Raw genomic sequence first — 22,500 nt, forward strand, 5'->3', positions numbered from 1 at the left:
TAACTCTGACGCGTCTCGGCGATCAGTTGCATCTTAACGTGAAATTTCAGTGTCTGGGGTCACGTGTGAGGCCGGGGACAGAGCGACTGACGCACTTTCGACGAAATATGTCTTCGTTTGTTTTTTTTTTTTTTTGTTTTTTTTTTTTTGCCATATACCTAGCTACAGCATAATACTTCATTGAAAAAGCAAGAAGAATTCACGGCCGCGGCACTACATTGACTCAGTGATTCAATACTCACCGGAATACATTCCGCGGAAGACAAGTTAGCTTACTGAACAATTTGAGTTGACAATTATGCCAGTGCATCGGAGTTTTACAAGGTATCCTTTCGTGAGAAAACGAGAAAGAGTGGAGGTAAAGTATTTAGCACAGAAGCAGAAGACAAATACAGTATAACGTTTTCAATGTGTTCGTCGATAATCGTACTATTATCCTGACAAAACACAAAAACGTTTTGGACCACTTCATCAAAGCAGGTAATGTTTTCATAAAATGTTTAAAAAAAAAAAAAAATAATGATAGAAATTTTTTTTTTTTAAATATCGAGAGATGGTTTGAATTACGCAGACTGCCCATGATCTGTGGAGTGATGGCCTAGAGGTAACGCGTCCGCCCAAGAAGCGAGAGAATCTGAGCGCGCTGTTTCGAATCACGGCCGGCTCAGCTGTCGATATTTTCTCCCCCTCCACTAGACCTTGAGTGGTGGTCTGGACGCTAGTCATTCGGATGAGACGATAAACCGAGGTCCTGTGTGCAGCATGCACTTAGCGCACGTAAAAGAACCCACGGCAACAAAAGGGTTGTTCTTGGCAAAATTCTGTAGAAAAATCCACTTCGTTTGGGAAAACAAATAAAACTGCACGTAGGAAAAAAAAAACAATTAAAAAAAAAAGAAAAAAAAAGGGTGGCGCTCAGTGTAATGCAGCGACGCGCTCTCCGTGGAGAGACCAGCCCGAATTTCACACATCTCTCAGAAATCTGTTGTGATAAAAAAAAAATTACAAATGCAAATACAAATCTATACGGCCTACCGCTACAGGACCTTTCACTTGTCCTCAATAAAAAGGTGTGTAAATTTCCAAGCGGACCTGGGTTCAGTTCTTCAGTTGTGAACCCTAGCTGTATATCAGTTTTGCACCAGTATAGAAACATGCACCCACGATGTAAGCGTATATATAATCCGTTCACAAATGATTACGTATACATCCATCAACACGACATAGGCTTCCATCGGTCAGTGTTGACCAAGGTTTAAAAAAAAACAAAATAAACAAACAAACAAAACCCAAAAACAACTAAGCCATTATTGTCGTTAGTAGGGGGCTTAGTAGGTGGTGTCCTAAGTACGTTAAATCAGAACATGCACTTAAGTGACTCCGAGCAGCAGTACAGGGTCTCTCCTCTGGTGTGTGGCCTCCTAGCGACCTAACATCGGTGGTTCCCTGCGGACTGCCGACGCTGGAACTGTGACGGACGAACCCGGGTGTGACCGTGTATGGGGGGATCTAAATGAGCGGCGTGGGAGTAGGGCCACTGCCGAAACAGTGCAGACGATGGGGCAGAAGAAAAAAAAATCCAAACCATATGTCTGCCCTTGTGGTACAGTGCCGGCTGTTGATGAACAGGCCGATTCGCGAGCGACAGTCTCTGTCACCGGTGGATCGACTCTGAGCTGTTTCAACTGCACCGTTTCTGCGGTTCAGTTTTCGTCTGCTTCTTCTCCCGGGTCTTCTTCTTTTCTTCTTCTTCTTCTTCTTCTTTCCGTTACACGACCAACATCGACTTGCCGATGACTCTGTCGTGCCGTGGTTCATGCATGCTGGGTATTTTCGTGTCTCCATAACCCAGCGAACACTGACATGGGTTACATGATCTTTAACGTGCTTATTTGATTTTCTGGCACTAACAGGTCTGCACATATGTTGACCTGGGAGATCGGAAAAATCTCCACCCTTTACACACCAGGCGCCGTTACCGTGATTCGAACCCGGGACCCTCAGATTGAAATCCACCGTGACGGCATCCATCAGCATATTCATCATGTGAAAAAATATTGACACCGCGGATTTGACGTTCCTGTGACCGGATGCACCGATGTAGAATCGGCCGTTAGCCCGTCGGATTTCTGATCCATTACCTCACTGGCAGTGTTCCCCAGTGATCCGGCAGGGTTCGAGACCCCAGTGATTTCGGCATTGTATTGTATTGTATTGTATTGTATTGTATTTCTCTTTTTGTCACAACAGATTTCTCTGTGTGAAATTCGGGCTGCTCTCCCCAGGGAGAGCGCGTCGCTATACCCTTCTTTTTTTTTCTTTTTTTTTCGTGCGTGCAGTTTTATTTGTTTTTCCTATCGAACGGTGGATTTTTCCACAAAATTTTGCTAGGAACCGTGAACAACCCCTTTGTTGCCGTGGGTTCTTTTACGTGCGCTAAGTGCATGCTGCACACGGGACCTCGGTTTATCGTCTCACCCGAATGACTAACGTCCAGACCACCACCACTGACTTAAAGTCTACTGAGTGGAGGGGCCGGGCCGAGAAACTGAATATTGGCGGCTGACGGAGCCGTGATTCGAACCAGCGCGCTCAGATTCTCTCGCTTGCCAGGCGGACGGACGCGGTAGCTCTAGGCCATCACTCCATGGTGTTGTGTTCATGGAAAAGGCACTCTATTCCGAATTCCGATTCCCTCACTCTGGCCACCCACGCAGGTGTGAGTTTCAGTTTCAGTTTCACTTTCTCAAGGAGGCGTCACTGCGTTCGGACAAATCCATACACGCTACACCACATCTGTTGAGCAGATGCCTGACCAGCAGCATAACCCAACGCGCTTCGTCAGGCCTTGAGTGCATGCTTACATATTTGTGTACCTATGAAAGGGGATTTCATTTTACGTAATTTCGCCAGAGGACAACACTCTCGTTGCCATGGGTTCTTTTTCAGTGCGCCAAGTGCGTGCTGCACACGGGACCTCGGTTTATCGTCTCATCCGAAAGACTAGACGCTCAGTTTGATTTTCCAGTCAAACTTAGGAGAAAGGGCGAGAGCGGGATTCGAACCCACACCCTCACGGACTCTGTGTATTGGCAGCTGAGCGTCTTAACCATTCTGCCACCTTCCTCCCCAGGTGTGAATGCCCGGGGTCAGTACTTGAAACTTCGGTTGGGGAAGGTTCACAGTAAAACGACGGAAGGATTGACCGACACTAATACTGATCTCGGGAAATTCTGATCTGTGACTGACTGAGAGGATTGTGTACTGCCTTCCGGGCTAACTTGATGCCGAGCCTTAGACACAGTGTATATGGATTAATTGCCTAGATCAGTGGTCGTAAAAGGCGAGAAGACCTTTGGATTTTTCTTCCTCTTCTCAGTTTTATCATCAGTCTTCTTGTCAAAGTTTTTGTTTTTTTAAATGCCGGCAAGGAACCAGATAATCCTCCACTCCGGCGGCCGCTTCACTGTACACTTCTTGACAATGGTGTCTAATTTAAATCAACCTGGCTTAACCCTTTCACCGCCAAGCTCGCGTTTATGCACAAGCCGCGTGGTCAGTAGAGGACCCATGTCACTGGAAGGTGACCATTCATTGGTCTGTTATCCATGAACCTACTGCTCTCAGTCAGTTAATGTTCGGTGGTCACTAGACATGACTCGATAGGTCACTGTATTTTCTATACATCGCACGGGGAATCCCCAGCTTTTCTGTGTTTATACCACAACGGAATTTTTTACCGTCTAAATTGACTGGCGGTGAAAGGGTTAATTTTGTGTTTCGTGTAAAAGGGCATATTTGCGACTCGGATTACGGTCACGTCAATTCACACGCATGCGTAACTCTGAAAACTGGAGAAGAAACTGAAGACAAGGAACAGGTAGGGGAGGGACTGAGGCTATCTCTGACAGTTGTGAAGAACTGAGGTGGGTTTCACGGCACTGAGACCAGCAGACTTGAAAAAGAGACTTGCAGAGACCTGACGAAGTCAGTGAAAGAGGAAGTTCATTCCAAATGCAAGGTCCAGAGACAGAGAAAGAACGGCGTCCAACAGTGGAGTGTTTGAGTCATATAAAATTAAGGATTGGAAAACGCGGCATCGGATTCATTCAGTCTATTCTTACTAGTACTGTATGCACTGTATGATGCGTTCAGTTCCAACTTGAAGGCGACAGTCGGAAACTTGACTTAGTCGAGCTTCATACGGTTAAAACACTCAGTAGTCAATTAATCAGTACAAAATCAGTCGATCAATCCCTGCCAATAATATTCGGTATGTTTTAAACTTTTTTTTGGACCAGAAAGATTCAGATGGCAAAAATGGGATTCATATAGAAAAAGAAAACAAACTTTGCAAAGTTGTTCATAGCTTTTATGTCTATGTGAATGCATAATATAATAAACTGTTGGGGGAAAAAGGTCGCGTCAAATTGTTCTGTGAAGAAAGTGCATGCATTGTTGTGCCGTTATGCGTTTGTGTTGTGAAAAGTGCCCATCACAGACTCATATCCAATATTGTCTTTCCATTTACGGCAGGCGACCCTTACGTCATGAACTTACTGACACGTGATCAGCTCTATCCAATGAAAATTAACCACCTAAAAAAAGCAGACAACAGCATTCACATTTTGCGTAGGTCTTCACAGAAGAAGTAGCACAATGTAGTGCATTAGTACTACATATACCATTTGAATGTTTTCCCTATATTTCACATCAGTATAACATAATTAAGTTATGAAAGATAACTGAACATTTTTCGTTGGTATATATCGTCCAATTTAAAGGTTGTTAAAACGCGGATGAAGAAACCGAACTGTAAAAATAGGCTGAACTTCGCGCATGGGCACACCTAACCTTCATAATGGCGTCTGAAAGGTGCGTTGGCGAGCAGTAACTTTGAGGCTGTAATTTTACAGCCCTTGCCAGGTTATCAGGTGAACAGGTTTGCATCGCAACGTTTGAATACATCTTGTCTGTCATTGAGAACGGTTAAGATCGCGGATCACAATTGAATAGTCGCTTGAATCGGGTCATACGACTGTTGCCTTGTAACGGTAACAAACAGGAAGCAGTTCATTTCATCATTTGATGAAACTGCGACTTTCATAAGAAGCAGCCTGGATTACTTAAACCTGGTAAAGGTGGAGCTGGAACATCGAAACTAAGGATTCTGAAGGGATTGCTGATTTGTGTGACACCAGTCTGAGACAAAGTGGTGGGATTCGCAGCTTGCTGGGGCTGTGAATTCTTTGTGCGTCTTAGGAGTGGTGAAACAACTGGTATGAGATAGCAACAGTGAGTTGACTGAGATCAGGTGATTCATCATGGCAAGGACTATGTGCTAGCTGACTGGTTTGGGAGGATTCTTCTTTATCACATCATCATGCTCAACTAGGACTGCAGCCACTTACACCAGTCTTTGGTGCTACAACTTCTTTCATAATGAAACATATTTACCCACAAAGCTACTGGTAACTTAGGTCAATATGACATCATCATAATCTGTCAGCTTGTATGAAAATGTTTGCTACTTTGTGAGAACCCAATCAAAGTGATCATGAACTTGCTGTTCAAAGTTTCTGTGAACTGATATATCTTTGGAAGATATGCATACAAGTAACAACCGATCAAATGAGATTAGATTTTCTTCTCGCCAGTTTGAAACAACACAAGTTGTACAGTTGCAAAATGCTTTTGTAATTTGTTAAAGTAAAATTTCATATCAACGTGCAATAATGGGTTATCATTATCATGTTGCGTTTCACCCTATCCCCCCCTATCCCGGTGAGATCAGCATCAGTGTGTGTGAAAGTTCAGCATTCAATCCCATAAACATGCCTTCTGCTTGGAGTTCGACAGACTTTCCTTGTTGTGAAATTGGATTGCAGCGGAAGTGTTTGTGTGCTTGTGACTTTGCTTGATACAGACTTTGGTGCAAAGTAACTACCAATAGTAGTTGATGAATCTTTGCGTGAGGAGGTAAAAGCCAGCGTGGTACAGAATACGTGAAAGTGTGTGTGTTTGGTTGAAATGTACGTCTCAAACTGGTGCTAATTCTTCTCGTCTGGAACGAGCACTGTTACCTGCAAATTAGGATTTAATCTGTGAGCTGGTGTACTTGCCTGATAATAGATTGTCAGGTGTTGTTGGACTCTACATTTGAATTGATCACTAACAAGGGCCAGACCCTTGTCCTTTCTGGGAAATCCATTTTTCAAACCTCTACCTCTTTGGGGTTTGATGAGTTGCACAGGAAGCAGGCCCAGGCTGTTTATAAGTCATGGGCCGAAAAAGAAAATACATCAAGAACCAGATCCACACTTAGGGAACTTAACGCCCGATGTTCAATCAGATACGTTACCCTCTTTTACAAGCTCAGATTCCAAAAAAGATGACGTGCTTAAATTGGGGAAATACATTCTCTTCAAACAGAATGAGAAGCTTGAAACATACCAAGCCATAGACACCTCCACACAGGAGGAACTCACATGCAAGGTAAGAAGAAATGTTATTTTTGACAATAATATTCATTTGTGAAGTGTATTGTGTGGTGCATTGTTTTGAATAATCATTATTTTTGTTGTTTTTTTTTTTGTTTTTGTTTTTGATTAGAGTGTGACTTGAGTCGGCCAGTGTGAGTGTGTGTGTGTGTGTGTGTGTGTGTGTGACTGAGTGTGTATGCCTGTCTGTGTGTGTGTGTGTGTGTGTATGTGTGTGTGTGTGTGAATGTGTGTGTGTGTGTGACTGAGTGTGTATGCGTGTGTGTGTGTGTGTGTGTGTGTGTGTGAGTCACTGAGTGTGTGTGTGTGTGTGTGAGCCACTGAGTGTGTATGTGTGTGTGTGTGTAGGGCACGCATGCATGCATGCATGCAAATGTTGACATACATGTATGGTGGAGAGGGCCAATCTACCCAGAATAGTATGGTTTTAAGAGTGTGTGCAGGTTCTTGTAATTGATAAATGATTCGTTATAACAATAGTAATGCTAACAATTTTATTTATTTATTGAAGTGTTGAAGCTCCAATAGACACACTTTCTTATAACTTCTATTATTAGCACAAAACTCAAAAGGAATAATTATCAGCTGGAGCAGATTCATTGATCATCTTGTAAATTGTTATGTCAAAATGAAAGTAATAAATATTCTGGGAAATTATTTTCATTATAAATTGCAGAACTCTTGATACATGATTACATCACTGTTAAACTCTTCAAACTGAAACTGAAAGTTGTAGACCTTCAGGCTACTTAGTTACGAAAGGTGGAATTTTTGGTTGTCTATTCTTAGATGTTCTGTATTTAGCTTCTATCTCAGTGTGTCGACAGTTATGAGACTGTGGCTTCCTTATTTATAAATTTATTTCCTTGTCATTGAAATGATTAAAACATAACAATATAAATGATTAATCATCTTTATCACTAGGATGAATATGTTGCTGAAGCCATGACTGACTGTAGATCTATTTTAAAAAAAAAGGAAAAAAAAAAAGGGAAAGATTTGCAACATGGGGGTTGGGGGATAGGGGGTTTGTGCACAGGAGTAGGACTAGTGGTGTTGGCTCTGCCTGAAGTCAGCTGCCTTGATGTTGAAATAATTGTGGAATCTCCAGTTTTACTTTTAGTGTGGTACTTGGTACAGAGACATGTTGAAGTGGATTCATCTAAAACTTAAAAGCAGTCTTTGAAAAAAATTTAGTTTCTGAGTCTGACCTTTTGAAATACATATGACTGTGTATGAGCGAGAACGATGCACTAAAAATCCATATCAAAAGCAGCTCTAAAAGTTTGACTTAAGTAGTTTACATTTTGTATTCATCATTTTATTATAAATATATAGAATTTATTTTAATTGTAAACATTTCAGGCCAAATTATGCATACTGCCGGATTATTGGGGTGTTTTTTTTTGACTCACTTGTGTAAACAAAGTGAGTCTATGTTTTAACCCGGTGTTCAGTTGTCTCTGTGTGTGTGTGCGTGTGTGTGTGTCCGTGGTAAACTTTAACATTGACATTTTCTCTGCAAATACTTTGTCAGTTGACACCAAATTCGGCATAAAAATAGGAAAAATTCAGTTCTTTCCAGTCATCTTGTTTAAAACAATATTGCACCTCTGGGATGGGCACAAAAAAATAAAGAATGAAGCCTGATTATATGCAAACTGCATTTACTGTTATATTTATATTTTTTGTATTCTCTAAACTTGGCACTTTGATCTGATATTCTGACATAACAACAAGAGCAGTCATTTTTATCATTTTTTGTTCAAACAGGAACTTCTTTTGCTAAGCATGGGAGTTTTATTTATGTTGCAAACGTTTTGGTGCGGATAAGAAAAAAGGGAAATTACTCTGTAATTAATGCTAGGGAACTTAATTTGCTTTAAACTGATCTTTCTCATCTTAAACATTACATTTTTTTTTTCTTTTCTTTTCTTTTTTCTTCTCCCAAGCTTATGCATCATATTTAATACAGAGCACTTTTCAACCATTTTTAAAATCTCTTTTTTTTACCTCCTAATGATTCCTTTACAGGATAAAGCGTGAAGCACAAGTGAGTCTTGAAGGCTTTGCCTCTTGTTTCTTGTGACATTGTGGTTTCTTACAGTTACACTGTTACACATGATGGTATAATGATAATTATGATGAAGAATAGATCCAGTACAAAGGTAACAACAGTACAAATACTAGAATAACAAGAACAAACAGAAATCATTCATGATTCATGCTGTTGTAATAGCTCTAATAAATGACATGAAATTATCATGGTATGTAAGCAGTGTGTGTGTGTGTGTGTGTGTGTGTGTGTGTGTGTGTGTGTATTTATAATTGACTAAGAGGGAGGGAGAATAAACAATTTTTTTTAATTAATTTAAAATGAGAAAGTGGAATTATTTAAATTTTAAACAGTCAAAAACATTCTTTTCTTTTAGAGCCCTGAGGTCAAAGAAAATAATAAAGAACACACGCTCACACATGCACACGCACACTCACAGACACACACACTCACACAAGATGAAACAGATTAGAACCATTATTCCTAGGCGTCAGTAGAACTAGAAGAATTGAAGAGGTAGATTCACACAAAATTCTGGGTGTGTACTCACTCAACTGTCTTTTATTAGTTTTAACTTTGTTTATTGACAAAGATCTATCTTGGACTCACCACAGAACATAACTTCAGTTAGGTCAGTTGGGATAACGTTTCTTGAGCAAAATACTTAAGTTCACAAAAATGAACATGATATATATCCTTGACGTCCATTCATCATTTCATGAAATCATCATTTCATGAAAAAAAAGGCATCAGCTATGTGGAAAAATTGTAGCTCAACACAAACTTAAAAACTTATTGATTGTTTACACTACAGAAAATTTACGACTGTTTACGTTACAAAAAAAAGTATTAGAAATAGAATTAATATTGTTGATGTTGAGCTCCCTGACCAGTACAGACTATAAACAGCTGATATTTCCACAACAGGCTGTTCTTCAACAAGGCAGTTTGCATTCATAATGTTCTGAAAAATATGGAAAGATCTATTATTTAAAACTAATGACCACAGACATGTTACACATGCCTTGGACAAGAAACAACCTAGGTACAAATCCAGCTTCATGTAAAGTTTTTCTACTCACTATAAAAAAAAAAATTACAAACTAAAACATGTTTTAAAACTTCAACAGTTTTAAGATAAATCTGAAGAAACATCACACTGACTGTCGAAATTATGGACAGTAAATGAGTAATGCTAGCGTATGATCTATTTCATTATTTGTCTACTGCTTCATTTATTATTTGAGTAATGTTATTTGCATGCTTGTGCTGGGAGTGTTCTTGTGTTATACGGGGAAACATGTTTGAGAGTAAGGCCACTGAAATGGTGCAGATGGTTCAGTTGCAAAAGCAAAAAATGGTGTGGAGGTGAGGTAACGTGCACAAGCATACACTATACTGCCTGTAGTGATTGTGAATGAGAAATGTAGACTGTATTTTGTTTGTATTTGTTTAGATTTTTTTTTCGTTCAGGTTTACTTTCTGTAACTTTCAGCTTCATCGTCTTTTTTGTTGTTGTTGTTTTCAGATAGCTTGATCATTGATGTAAAAAAAAAAAAAAAAAAAAAAAAAAAAATGTTGCTTATTGAATTTTTGAATGTTCCATCATGAATTATGAAATGGAATTTTGACTTAGTTCAAGTTTAAGTTTTTACACACACACACACACACACACACACACACACACACACACAGAGCAGATCAGATCAAAAATACTTAATAAATCCACATGAAAATTCATTAGATGCAGTCTAAAACTAGTAAAAGACAACAAAAAAATTCTCCCACAAGACCCACCAAGCTTACGTTAAAATTCTTACCAGTTTCGCAATCAAGGCCTTTGGATTTTGACGGATATTTTCAACAAAACACAAAATTAATCTTATTTAGTATCTTAAAATCAGTGACCTATTTTAATGTAAATTTTCATCCTAAGATGAAACGATATTTCTATTAATAGCAGTGGTTGTCAACTCTTAATTTGAGGCTTATTGTACTAGATATTGTACTAGATTTTGATAGATTCAGAACTTTGCTAAACTAACTTGCAGCCATTTTGACAGTTTCAGTTTCAGTTGCTCAAGGAGGTGTCACTGCGTTCGGACAAATCCATATGATATACGCTACACCACATCTGCCAAGCAGATGCCTGACCAGCAGCGTAACCCATTTTGACAGACAACTGACAAGTCAAAACATTTGTCTGCAGTGATGCTTTATTCAGTTTGTGCCAATCAGAGAGTCACTCTTTCTGTTTCTGGCCCCGGGAACCATGCAGAGGTAAAGAAAAATCTGGCCACTTCAGATGACAAGTGCGGTTTGTCTTCGTGTTCATGATATCCGTTGAGGAGATTGTGTCATGTTACCTAATAGGAGGGTTGATTACACGCAACATGTCATTATGTAGCAACTAAGCACTGCATATCACACAAATTTTTTTCTTTTATTACTAGATTAGGTGCCAGAATTTTGGATACTAGAATAAGACTTTGCCAAAACTTATTCACAATACTGACAATACATGAATACTCATCAGTGGACTTGGCTGAAAACTGGCAAGATTCGAAATCTCAATTTGTCAGCCTGTGCCAGGAAACAAAAACTAGAGTTATTTCCCTTTAAGTTTGAATGGGGATCTTACAGGTCTGCACTATACTAATTACTGTAGTTAACTCACTCAGTACGGCCAGTCCTCTCTTCTCCTCTACACAGACCCCTCGGATGTCCAGTGGGTGTCTGAATGACCCAACCTTTAGCTTCCGTTGTCAGAATTGTGGTATTCTTTGTCAACATTCACGTCTTCAGTATAAGAGCCTTCCGCTTGCAATATTTTGATGATGGTAATTGGGGTGAAACGCTGTTAACGTCGTCCCTTTCGCCGTTCGCATGGAGAGAGTTAACTTCTAGTTCTACTTTGCAACTGAAACGTTCCCCATACTTTTTGTTCTGCTTTGTCCAGGTATTATTTTCACTTTTACTTTTGTCCTGGCTGGTGCAGGGTGTTTCTGACCACAAAGCTTAATAGTTTTTACTAGTTTTATGAATCTGGGTTAGAAATTTTAAGCTATGACTTTTAGTCGTCCTGGAAACAAGTAGATTAAAAAAAAAAGAAAAAAAAAAAAAAGAAAACAAGAAAAAAAAAAGGTGATTTATTCGGGACCCAAAAAATTCTGCTTGCCTTCCTTAAGTTAGTAAGTCAACAGTTGAGTATAAAAGTATTTCTAGTTTAATGTTTTCTGCTAATTTCAGCAGGCATATTCAGTATTAATACAATAAATAAATAGTAGTTGTAAAATATACATTGCTAAACGTTTTTCAGTAAAGCAGGATGCAAATGTTTGCAGCTTCAGTTATAAGAAAATTGAAACACACAGATGCCACAGAGTACAGAGAAAGTTCTGGAAGTTACAATTTGTCCCAAGAAAAGGGGATCCAGTGTGATGAAGTAATAAACCTCTGACTGTGAGTGTGACAGTGTGGGCATTTATGATGAAAAATGAATTATTTTTACCATTATAATTCATATTATTACTACAGATAATATTTAATATGTCTGATAATAATTGATCCATGTGTGTGTGTGTGTGTGTGTGTGTGTGTATACACAAACACACACTGTTTACACATATGTATGTGTGTAAATAAAGATATTTTACATTATTTTTATTATTTTATTTATTTGATTATATATATTAATTATTATGTCATTTAGTCTTACATATTATCAAATGTATATACCTTACCCTTAGCCAATGTCATGTGAAAATGTGTTGACTTTGTACGTATTTTACAACACTTAGCCTTAGATTTTTATATTTCTTTATTGTAAAGCACAGTGAGCCCCATCTGAGCTGTGGGTGTATAAGCCTGCATTTTATTATTATTATTATTATTAAATATTATTTCATTTGTATGTTTATTTCATGCATCATGTACTGGACGCCGACTGTCCTAAAACCCTCTTGGCTGAGAGAGTGGGGATGTAACTTGGTCAAGACACTCTCCACTATAATCAAATTCTAGCCCGAATAGTTGGAACAGTAGTTGCCTCCTCTGCTGTTCTGATGGTCATAGTCGGACACGACTGACTATCATATATATATATATATATATATATATACTAGATGTAGGTTTGACGGCCTGCTGATTGTGTGCAGGTACTCCCCTTGGACGGTTACCGCGACTCGCTGTCCCCATACTGGCAGGTGGACGACCATGAGCATGTAGCGGCCACGCGGGAGATTGTGCTGGGTCAGACCCGGGCCTACATCTTCTTCCCCAAGAGCTACGGCGACCTGCACTCGTACGTGCGCCACAAGAAGCGCCTGCGCGAAGATGAGGCCAGCCGTCTGTTCAGCCAGATCGTGTCGGCCATCTGCCACTGCCATGACAACGGGATCATCCTGCGGGACCTGAAGCTGCGCAAGTTTGTCTTCGAGGATGTAGAAAGGTGAGAGAGGGTATATATTGTAATATTTTGTTTAGGTTTAGTTAAGTGTCAAGTTGCAACTCCCACATTCACTCTTATCATGTACAAGAGAGGGCTTTTACATGTATGACCGTTTTTGCCCAGCCATGTAGGCAGCCGTACTCCGTTTTCAGGAGCGTGCATGCTGGGTATGTTCCAGTTTCCAGAACCCACCGAACACTGACATGGATTACAGGATCTTTAACGTCCGTATTTGATCTTCTGCTTGTGTATACACATGAAGGGGATTCAGGCACAAGTAGGTCTGTACATATGTTGACCTGGGAGATTGGAAAAATCTCTACCATTTACCCACTAGGTGCCGTTAGGAGATTCGAACCTGGGACCCTCAGATTGAAAGTCAACACTTTAACCACTCAGCTATTGCGCCCATCTGTAGTTGTTTTTTGGTTATATATTTTTTTTAACTACTTAGTTTCACTGATTTTAGATATGGTTGTTTGATATATTTTAATCTGCCGGTGGATACATTTGTGGTGTTTTGACGAGTGCAACAGTCGAATGGTGTAAGCATTGGAACTTCAACTTACCAAGATCACATCACAGAGAAACTGGAGAAGAAACCAAAGGATCAGCAGCCTTATGTATGACCGTCACAGCAGTCGCAAAAGCCTCCTCTGGCACTGATCAGCGCAGCACTTGCCAGCAGCCATGACGACATGCTGTATCAACACATCAGCCACACCCACCTCCTGTATCAACACATCAGCCACAACAACCTCCTGTATCAACACAACACATCAGCCACAACAACCTCCTGTATCAACACATGTCGACATTGCTGGGTACAGCAGTGGTGCCTAGTATGTAACAAGAATTGAACAACAGAACATCGGTAGCGGTTTGGCCACACCGGTGGACCTACACACTGCACACAAACGAAATGGCATCACTGCCCCTCAGGAAAGACACCACTTGGCCAGGTGAGAAAACCGGGTCATTTTGAATCGTGGAGAAAGATCCTTTGGGGTATCTGTGGATAGGTCATGCCTGTACTCACTTAGGTTAGATGATACGTATACATTAAATTTTAGTCGATTTGTGTAGGCCACATTGTCCGCTGCATAATGATACTGATGTCTACAGATGATTGTCTAAATCAACAGTTCTCTGTGACCAAGGGTCAAGAATTTGTCAGACTTAAATCGTTCTGCATGTACACACGTTTGAAGACTTGTCCAGGTTATAGAAACAGGGGTCACCTTCCAGAATTATAAAGATCATAGTTTCTTTATTTTTTTTTTACATGGAGCAAGTGGACTTTAAGAGTATGAGATATACAACATTTTGTGAAAGGGTGTTGGGGAGGTTGTTAGCGATATAATACGGTTAAGAGAAGGGGAGGTGAAAGGGATACTTTGCCTTGTGCTTAAAGGGGATCTATTTGGGTCACATGTAATGATATATGTATGGATAAATATTTTAGAGAAGCTACAATGTCAACTGAAAAAACAACACAGTAAAAGGATGCCACTTGACCAAGTGAAGTGGCTATATCCTGTAGCGATATGTTGTTTACCAAAGGGAAAAACACATGGATGGAAGCAGAGTGACTCAGGCTCTTGTGCACATGTACTGTATACAGTATTATATAATCATAGAAGGCACTTGTTCAGACACCTTTGTTCACATACCCCATATATCGCCCTTCACACACACACACACACAAACCACTTCACCACAAAATCTTAATTATGATTGTGACAGAACCAGGTTGCAGTTAGAAAGGCTGTGTTAACCCTTTTGCTGCCAGGAAAATAAGATTTAAGTGAAATCTATTTTCACCTTGTTCATTACAAACATTAGTCAGGTAATTTGCACTAAAATATTATATTTTCTGGACAAATGGATAATACCTGCACACACATTATACGAGAACACCCACAATAAAAAAGACAAGAAAAAAAAAGACATACATAATGCATTGTGACCTCTCCAAGTGATAATATGAATGTGGGGCCACACCCCCTCGGTTTCCACCCCCCTCCTCTTCACCCCTTTCACACACCGTCACATCATCCAGTTCTCATCAGATCGTGTTGCTGAGTGCCAAGAAAATCACTCACACTGTGTCCTGCTAAAAAATTCGGCCACTTTCTATTGTCTGCTACAGCGGTAAAGTCGGCATCACTCACTGACAGTCATGTCTTGGCCAGTCTCTTCATGGCTCCCTTTATTGACTCACTTGTGTAAACAAAGTGAGTCTGTGTTTTAACCCGGTGTTCGGTTGTCTGTGTGTGTGTGTGTGTGTCCGTGTGTCTGTGTGTCCGTGGTAAACTTTAACATTGACATTTTCTCTGCAAATACTTTGTCAGTTGACACCAAATTTGGCATAAAAATAGGAAAAATTCAGTTCTTTCCAGTCATCTTGTTTAAAACAATATTGCACCTCTGGGATGGGCACAAAAAAAGAAAAAAAAGAAGCCTAATTATATGCAGACTGCATTTACTGTTATATTTATATTTTTTGTATTCTCTAAACTTGGCACTTTGACCTCTTATTCTGACCCAACAACAAGAGGAGTCATTATTATCATTTTTTGTTCAAACAGGAACTTCTTTTGCTAAGCATGGAATTTTTTTAAATTTTGCAAACGTTTTGGTGCAGATAGTAAAAAAGGGAAATTACTCTGTAATTAATGCTAGGGGACTTAATTTATCACAAGTGAGTCTTGAAGGCCTTGCCTCTCTTGTTTTCTATCAAATCATCCTACAAAAGTTCATCACTGTCTTCTCCTTCTAATTTACACTTCAATTCTTTCTGAGCATCAGCTGAAGAAAGCAGTCTTGGTTGGTTTCATGCAACCATGATCACATGTCTTGAGCACGGGGTCCAACATTTTTGTTGAGCGAGGGAGAAGAGCCAGGCAAACTGCGACAATGATCCAACCAAAATGTTCAAATAAAGGACTGCCTCATGACGTAGATGGGGTTTCTAGTTGTGAATGGAACCTAGAAGTAGAAAGATTACCCAAGCTAAAGCTACCAGCATTTTTGTCAATGAACTCAATGCAAACCAGGAAAAAGTCAGAATATTTCGATGACGAGTTATCTCATTGTGGCAGCGAAGCGTACATGCTTGCGCTGATGAGTTATCTAATCATATAGGCAGCCAAGGGGTTAACACACCTTCATGCACATCCCCATAATATATAGAGAGAGCTCCCATCACACATGCACACTAATTCACTTCACCACCACTAAATCAGTGGGCTCTCATGTGTTGAGACAACGAAGCTGCAGCTGGAAGGACTGGAAAACACAGACATTTGTTTACGTAAATATCTTTTATCAACATCCCCATATTATCTCCTTCACACACACACACACTCGTTCACACGCACATGCATGCACATACACACATCACATAAGCACATGCACACACAAACTACTCTCTCACACACACATGCAGACACCATCATATTTTCACATGCATGTTTCATCTTTTGCACGCACACAGACCCCCCACCCCACCCCCCACCCCCCCACACACACAGAGTCATATTCCCACAAGCATGTTCTCTCTCTGTATCTGTCTCACACACACACACACACACACACACACACACACACACATATATATCAATTGCCACAACTTCACTGCCACAAAATCAGTGCTGTCCCTTGTCCTGTGACAGAACCAGGCTGCAGCTAGAAGGGATGCAAGACCGAAAACGCGGCCATCTGATGTCCCTACCTTCATTCACAGTCACGTCCCCTGACCCATACATGTGCATCTGGCTTCACACGCGCATGCACGCACCACATCACCACCACTAAAATCATTGCGCCTCCGTGTCAGTGGACAGAACCAAGCTGTAAGCTAGAAGGGTTGGAAGATATGGCCATGTGTTTGTATTCATTCATTCACATCCCCACTCACGCGCACAACCAACACCACTTCATCACCATTTAATCAGTGTGCCCACATGTGTTGTGACAGAACAGCCAGGCCATCGTTGGAAGGTCTGGGAGATGAGGCCATGTGATTCCATACCTCCATTCAAATCCTCGCAGTCACACACACAACTGTCAGCACCCCCATTCAGTCAGTGCTCTCCTGTGGATTGTAACAGAACCAGGCTGTCATTGGAAAGTCTGGGAGACAAGCTATGTGATTCCATACCTCCATTCCCATCCTCACACACACACACACACAACTAACACCAGTTCATCACCATTTAATCCTTGCACCCCCATTTCCTGTGACAGAACCAAGCTGCAGCTGGAAGGCCTGGAGGACGCAGTGGTGCTGTCCGAAGACGAGCAGGACGTGCTGAAGGACAAGCACGGCTGCCCGGCCTACGTCAGCCCCGAGATCCTGTCCGCCAGCGAGGCTGGGTACTCCGGCAAAGCGGCGGACGTGTGGAGCCTGGGGGTGATGCTCTACACCATGCTGGTGGGCCGCTACCCCTTCCATGACTCGCAGCCCCTGGCCCTCTTCGGCAAGATCCGCCGCGGCCACTTCCACCTTCCGGACTCCCTCTCCCCCAAGGCCCGCTGCCTGATCCGCTGCCTGCTGAGGCGTGACCCCGCCCTGAGGCTGTCGGCTGGGGAGATCCTCTCCCACCCCTGGTTCCAGTCCGTGCCCTCGCTGCGCCGCCTTCCCAACAACCAACATTCCAAGCTGCAGGTGGTGCCCGATGTGGCTGTGCCCCAGTCAGCGCTGTCGGGATCAACGTCTGGTTAGAGGCTAACGTCCGTTTCTGCGAGGGTGTCTTGGTTTTTCTTGTTGTTGTTGTTGTTCTCTTATGGTTCTCATTGGTTTTGGGCATCGGTGTGTCTTTTGTCGGCGTTTTGTGTGATTTCTTCAAAACGGTTCTTATTCTGTCGTCATATGCGTACATACTCCGGATGAGAGTTGGTAGATTATTTGCCTTTAAATTTGGTTACCAACTTTCTTTTTCTCCTTTCTTGTCAAGGTTGACATTTTTCTTTTCTGACAGAACTTGGTTTTCAGTTTTTGAGTAGGGATTTTTTTCTATGTTTTTTTTTTTTTATTAGAACGTATCTGTGAGAGTTCTCATCTAGGAATTTTTGTAAAATTCGTAAGATGTTATCAGGGTTATGGAATTATGCTCGGAAGAAACGTACATATATTTCATGATGCTCTTCCTGCATTGCAGCCGACATATTGTCATGAGGCAGCTGGGGTGCAGTGTCTTCTCCTTTTCCTGATGGTGGATGGAGCTGCTGAACAGGTCGGTCAGTTTGAGGAGTGACCTGTCGCGGTTCTGATCCTTGTCTTACCTTCCAACGAGGCATCGTTCAGTCTGTCTGTCTGTCTGCCTGCCTGTGTTGCCCACACCACTTCTGGCACCTCCAGCCACAGGTCCTGACTCCACTGATAGATACTGTGATACATCGCTTATATGACCCGAACCCTTTCCTTTTCAGACATTGGGTCTAGACCTTGCCCGTGTTAATTTTGTTAATCGGTTATGGCAATGGGGTTGATACAGGAGTGAGATTGTTGAAGGGTGATCACAGGTGGAGTTACAACTACAATCAGCAGCCAGGATATGATATAAAAAAGACTCCTCGTGAAAAGTAAGCTATCTGGTTCAAACACTTTTCGAGAGAAAGATCTGATCCACAGATCATCAAATTTCCATTCAGGGTGACCATAATACAGCTTGGCTGAGTGTTGCTATCAGATTTTTTTTTGTTTGTTTATAGAAATTGAGACAGTATCAGTGTCTTTAAGAGTTTGTCATCTGCTGTTGTGAATTTCATAGACTGTCAGTTGTTGTCGGTTCTTGGATCGGGTTCAGATTGATCCGGATTGTTCTTCTGATGGATCCAGACTGCTCTTATTGCACTCAGAGAACAGCTTAGCCTCTCTGCTTCAGACTGTGTCTGCTGGACAGAGACGTCTGCTTGTACCTGAGGATCCCTTGTCGTACATTTCAGGTGGCGTTGTTGTGTAGTCTGGCCATCAACTTTTGTGTGTGTTGTTCTTGGAACTGTTTCTGTCTCTCCTGTTTCACTTTCACTTTCAGACCCCTCCTCTGACATCTGGACAGTCTCTTTGTCTCTCAGGCCTGTTCTATCTCACTTTGTTTGAGACCCTTCCTTGGAGGTCTGGACAGTCTGTGTTTGTTTCAGACCTTTTTATCTGAGGTCTGGACAGTCTGTGTTTGTTTCAGACCTTTTCTGTGAGGTCTGGACAGTCTGTGTTTGTTTCAGACCTTTTTATCTGAGGTCTGGACAGTCTGTGTTTGTTTCAGACCTTTTCTGTGAGGTCTGGACAGTCTCTCTATTTCAGTTCTTTTCCCCTAAGGTCTGGGCAGTTTCAGACCCTTTTGGGCATAGTCGTTTTTTGTTTGTTTTTTCTTTTCTGTTTGCAGTGTGCTCCAGCAGTTAGTTTGTGTCTCAGACCTGTCCTGTGTGTGTGGTGTGGGTTGTACTGTCTTGGTTGTTGGAGCACTGGGACAGTGTGGTGTTGTTCCACACCCCCTTCCTCCTGTGGTGTGGACTGCCTTGGCTCCTTGTGGCCCAGTTCTCTTCGCCATGGTCTGGACATTGTCTGCTGTCCCTGTCCTAGACTGAGACCCTCAGTACATTGCTGGAATGAAACTGTTTGTGTCTCAAGGCTGGATCCCTGTGTTTCTTTAGACTGGAAGGTCAGCCATAGGGTCCAGATGTGATTTGCTGGAATGAAACTGTTTGTGTCTCAAGGCTGGATCCCTGTGTTTCTTTAGACTGGAAGGTCAGCCATAGGGTCCAGATGTGATTTTATTCATTCAGATTGGAACTTTGCAGATTAAATTTGCTGGCTGCAAAGTCGAAACGTGGAGTGTTGTTTCTGAGGTAACACAAAGGGCTCTGTTCTGGTCGAAAGATGGGATTGGAGTCATGATGCATTGAGAACCAGGACATGAAGAAATTCTGTGGCATTGATTAAAAAATGAGGATGGTGGGATGAATGAAGCTGTTTGTGGAGGGGAACAGCAGTCAAAGAAATCAGAAAGGAAATATGTATACAGGAATACTGTTGCGTAAAATGCAAAGGTTGACAGTAAGATAACAAGTGTAAGAAAGCAGCTTTCTGCAGTGGGGCTAAAATTTCTCGTGAAATGCTGTCTCAGGTGAACATTGAAAGAAGGACAGTTAAAAAAAAGACAACTTTAATTGAATGGATATTGAAGTATCAGTGAAATGCTGGCAGATTTGTGGGGGAGATTTGATTCTATCTGAGAATCTAGTGACGCGGAGAAAGAGGAACTTGTCTGAAGACTGTACGATCAGTGCTAGATGAAGTTGAGAAAATACAAAGTGGAAAAAAAAAAAAGAAAAAAAAGAGAAAATGCATACGGAGAGGAAGGAATAAATGGGAGAAGCGTTGACTGTGGAGAATTCTGACACAACGTGACAGTTGCTTGTGACAGGTGTCATAAGAAAAAGAATGAGGAACATGTGAGCGCTAAAAAGCTCTCTTCATTGAGAATCAGTTCTACTCTGCGATACACTGAATTGAGGAAATACTGATCGTGATGATAACGAGATGCTTAGTATCATACAATGATGGAACATTCGATGTGACTATCAGCTTGAAAACAAGCAGAACATTTAGCTAAAACCTTTCGCTTAGATGACAAGGCATCTACACTGCTGACTCGGGTTTCCTGACTTTTTGTTTGCATTCTTGTTTTTCTTCAAAAGCTGGACAGGCCACTGTGAGCACATGAGAACACAATACATGCAAAGCTGTAGGAGGATGTGAGTTCTACAGGCGTTCAGGACTGGATGTGGACCCATGAAGAATTGGACCATTGAGAGAGAGAGAGAGAGAGAGAGAGAGAAGGTGCAGGAAAAGTAAGGCTTACATTGATCAGGGATTGTGTCAGTATCTTTATCATTGCCTCTTCAGCATTCATGCCAAGTGGAGTGATGGGATAGGTCACGCCACTCATCAGTGTAAGCCCTGCGAAAGCGTGTTTCAAAAGCATTGTTTTTTGCTGTTTGAGTAAATGGAGATACTGGATTTTTGTGTGTATGTGTTGTGGAGATAGGCTGCTTGAGGCAGGTAGCTGCAGCTCAATATTACCGTTTCTGGACAAAATGGGTTTGCTCTTTCTTTTGTGAAAATGCTGAAGCTAAAGGCATGATGAATTTGGTGCCTGTTCAGCTCAAATTTGAGAAGCTAAACCTTGCAATAAGAACATTTGAGTCAGTATGGAACTTTTTTTATTTTTTGTTGTTGAAAAACACGCTTGATGTGTGTGAATGAAGAAAATCCCAGTTGCACATGAACATGAGACTTTGAGTTTGACTTGAATTTCTACAGCCATCCAAGTGGAAAGTGTCACTGATTTGGTGAAGTGAGTAACTCGATTGATGAGGGTGTGCGTGGAGAAATTACAAAAACTTTGACCTTGTGAAAGAGTTTTCTTTACTTTGCGATATTCTGATTGTTCAAAACTTCTTCTAACAGAAATACACAAACTGTTGGCATCAAAATTACCCCCAGTGGTACTGAAGCCTTGATGAAGGATTTGACTCTGAGTTGTTAAAACAGTTTATCCTGGCTATGAGATCCCTGCAGAAGATAAGCGCCTTGAAAATTCAGGTTCAAAGTAAAGGGTGGATGTCAAGATGGTACCACAGCAGAGCTGTTGAAGGAAACTGAATTTTCAGTTGCGTTACAACTGGTTGAAGCGTTGTGAATTTTGTATTGACCTGTTTTTTTTTGGGAAAAAAAAAAAAGAATTGAACTTGAAACCAGCAACAAAACTCAAGTGTGAGGACACTGGAAACAAGATGTCACACGCGGCGTCCCTAGCATCCCTTTCCTAGTAAAAAGGATGTGATTTTTTTCTTCTTCTCTGTTTTTGATTTCTCACAATTTTTAATAAACAGGACATGTAGACTGGCGATCATTACTACAGCTTGTATGACATGATCTAGAGGGAACAAGAAATACTGGAGTGCAAGTTGGCGACAGTGACCCGTGCGATTAATCACTGAGTGACTGACAGGAACTGAGGAAGTAACAGACTGTATGAGAACACGAGGAAACGAAAGGTTGGACAAGAGAGACAGAGAGATTTGCATGTGGAAAAGAGTGTAAGAATGTGAGTGTGTGTGAGACAGAGAGACAGAGCATTTACATGCTAGAAATAGTGTGTATTTGTGTACGTGAGAGAGAGTGTGAAAAGAGACAAGAGACACGACAAGTACACGCATCAAGAAATTGCATAAGAGGAGGGGAGAGAGAGACGAAAGAGACGACTTTAGCTTGCAAGAAACTATGATTTGTGAGAGTAACTCAGTGTGTGAGTGAGAGAAAAGAGACTTATTGCATGCAAGAAATTGTGTGTGAGAGAAGGATTCGGTGAGTGAGAGATTTTAGAGAGAGAGAGTGAGACTGAGAGGCAGCAACTTATTAAGATTGCGGGTTTATGTAAGGACGTGAACACGAGCAAGAGTGAAAAGAGAACTGCTAGAATTAG

General features: G+C 41.3%; 1 protein-coding gene across 2 annotated transcripts in view; it reads left to right on the forward strand.

Annotated features, from left to right (window-relative positions):
- The first annotated feature begins 4,767 nt into the window (after positions 1-4,767).
- The window catches only part of LOC143276905 (tribbles homolog 2-like), an 18,017-nt gene continuing 284 nt past the window's right edge, over positions 4,768-22,500 (forward strand). Inside the window, exons 1-4 of one of the 2 annotated variants that reach the window (XR_013053650.1) lie at positions 4,768-6,495; positions 12,714-13,006; positions 17,258-19,127; positions 19,209-22,500. The exon at positions 19,209-22,500 is cut by the window's right edge and continues 284 nt beyond it. Coding sequence is in view for 1 of the 2 variants with exons in the window: in XM_076581568.1 (XP_076437683.1) it covers positions 6,241-6,495; positions 12,714-13,006; positions 17,258-17,735 (1,026 nt within the window). In the remaining variant the exon portion in view is untranslated. Of the gene's footprint in view, positions 6,496-12,713; positions 13,007-17,257 lie in introns of both variants that reach the window. The other variant, XM_076581568.1, reaches the window with a different exon arrangement.

Source organism: Babylonia areolata, chromosome 33 (genome assembly GCF_041734735.1).
Source record: "Babylonia areolata isolate BAREFJ2019XMU chromosome 33, ASM4173473v1, whole genome shotgun sequence".
Classification (NCBI taxonomy): Eukaryota; Metazoa; Mollusca; class Gastropoda; order Neogastropoda; family Buccinidae; genus Babylonia; species Babylonia areolata.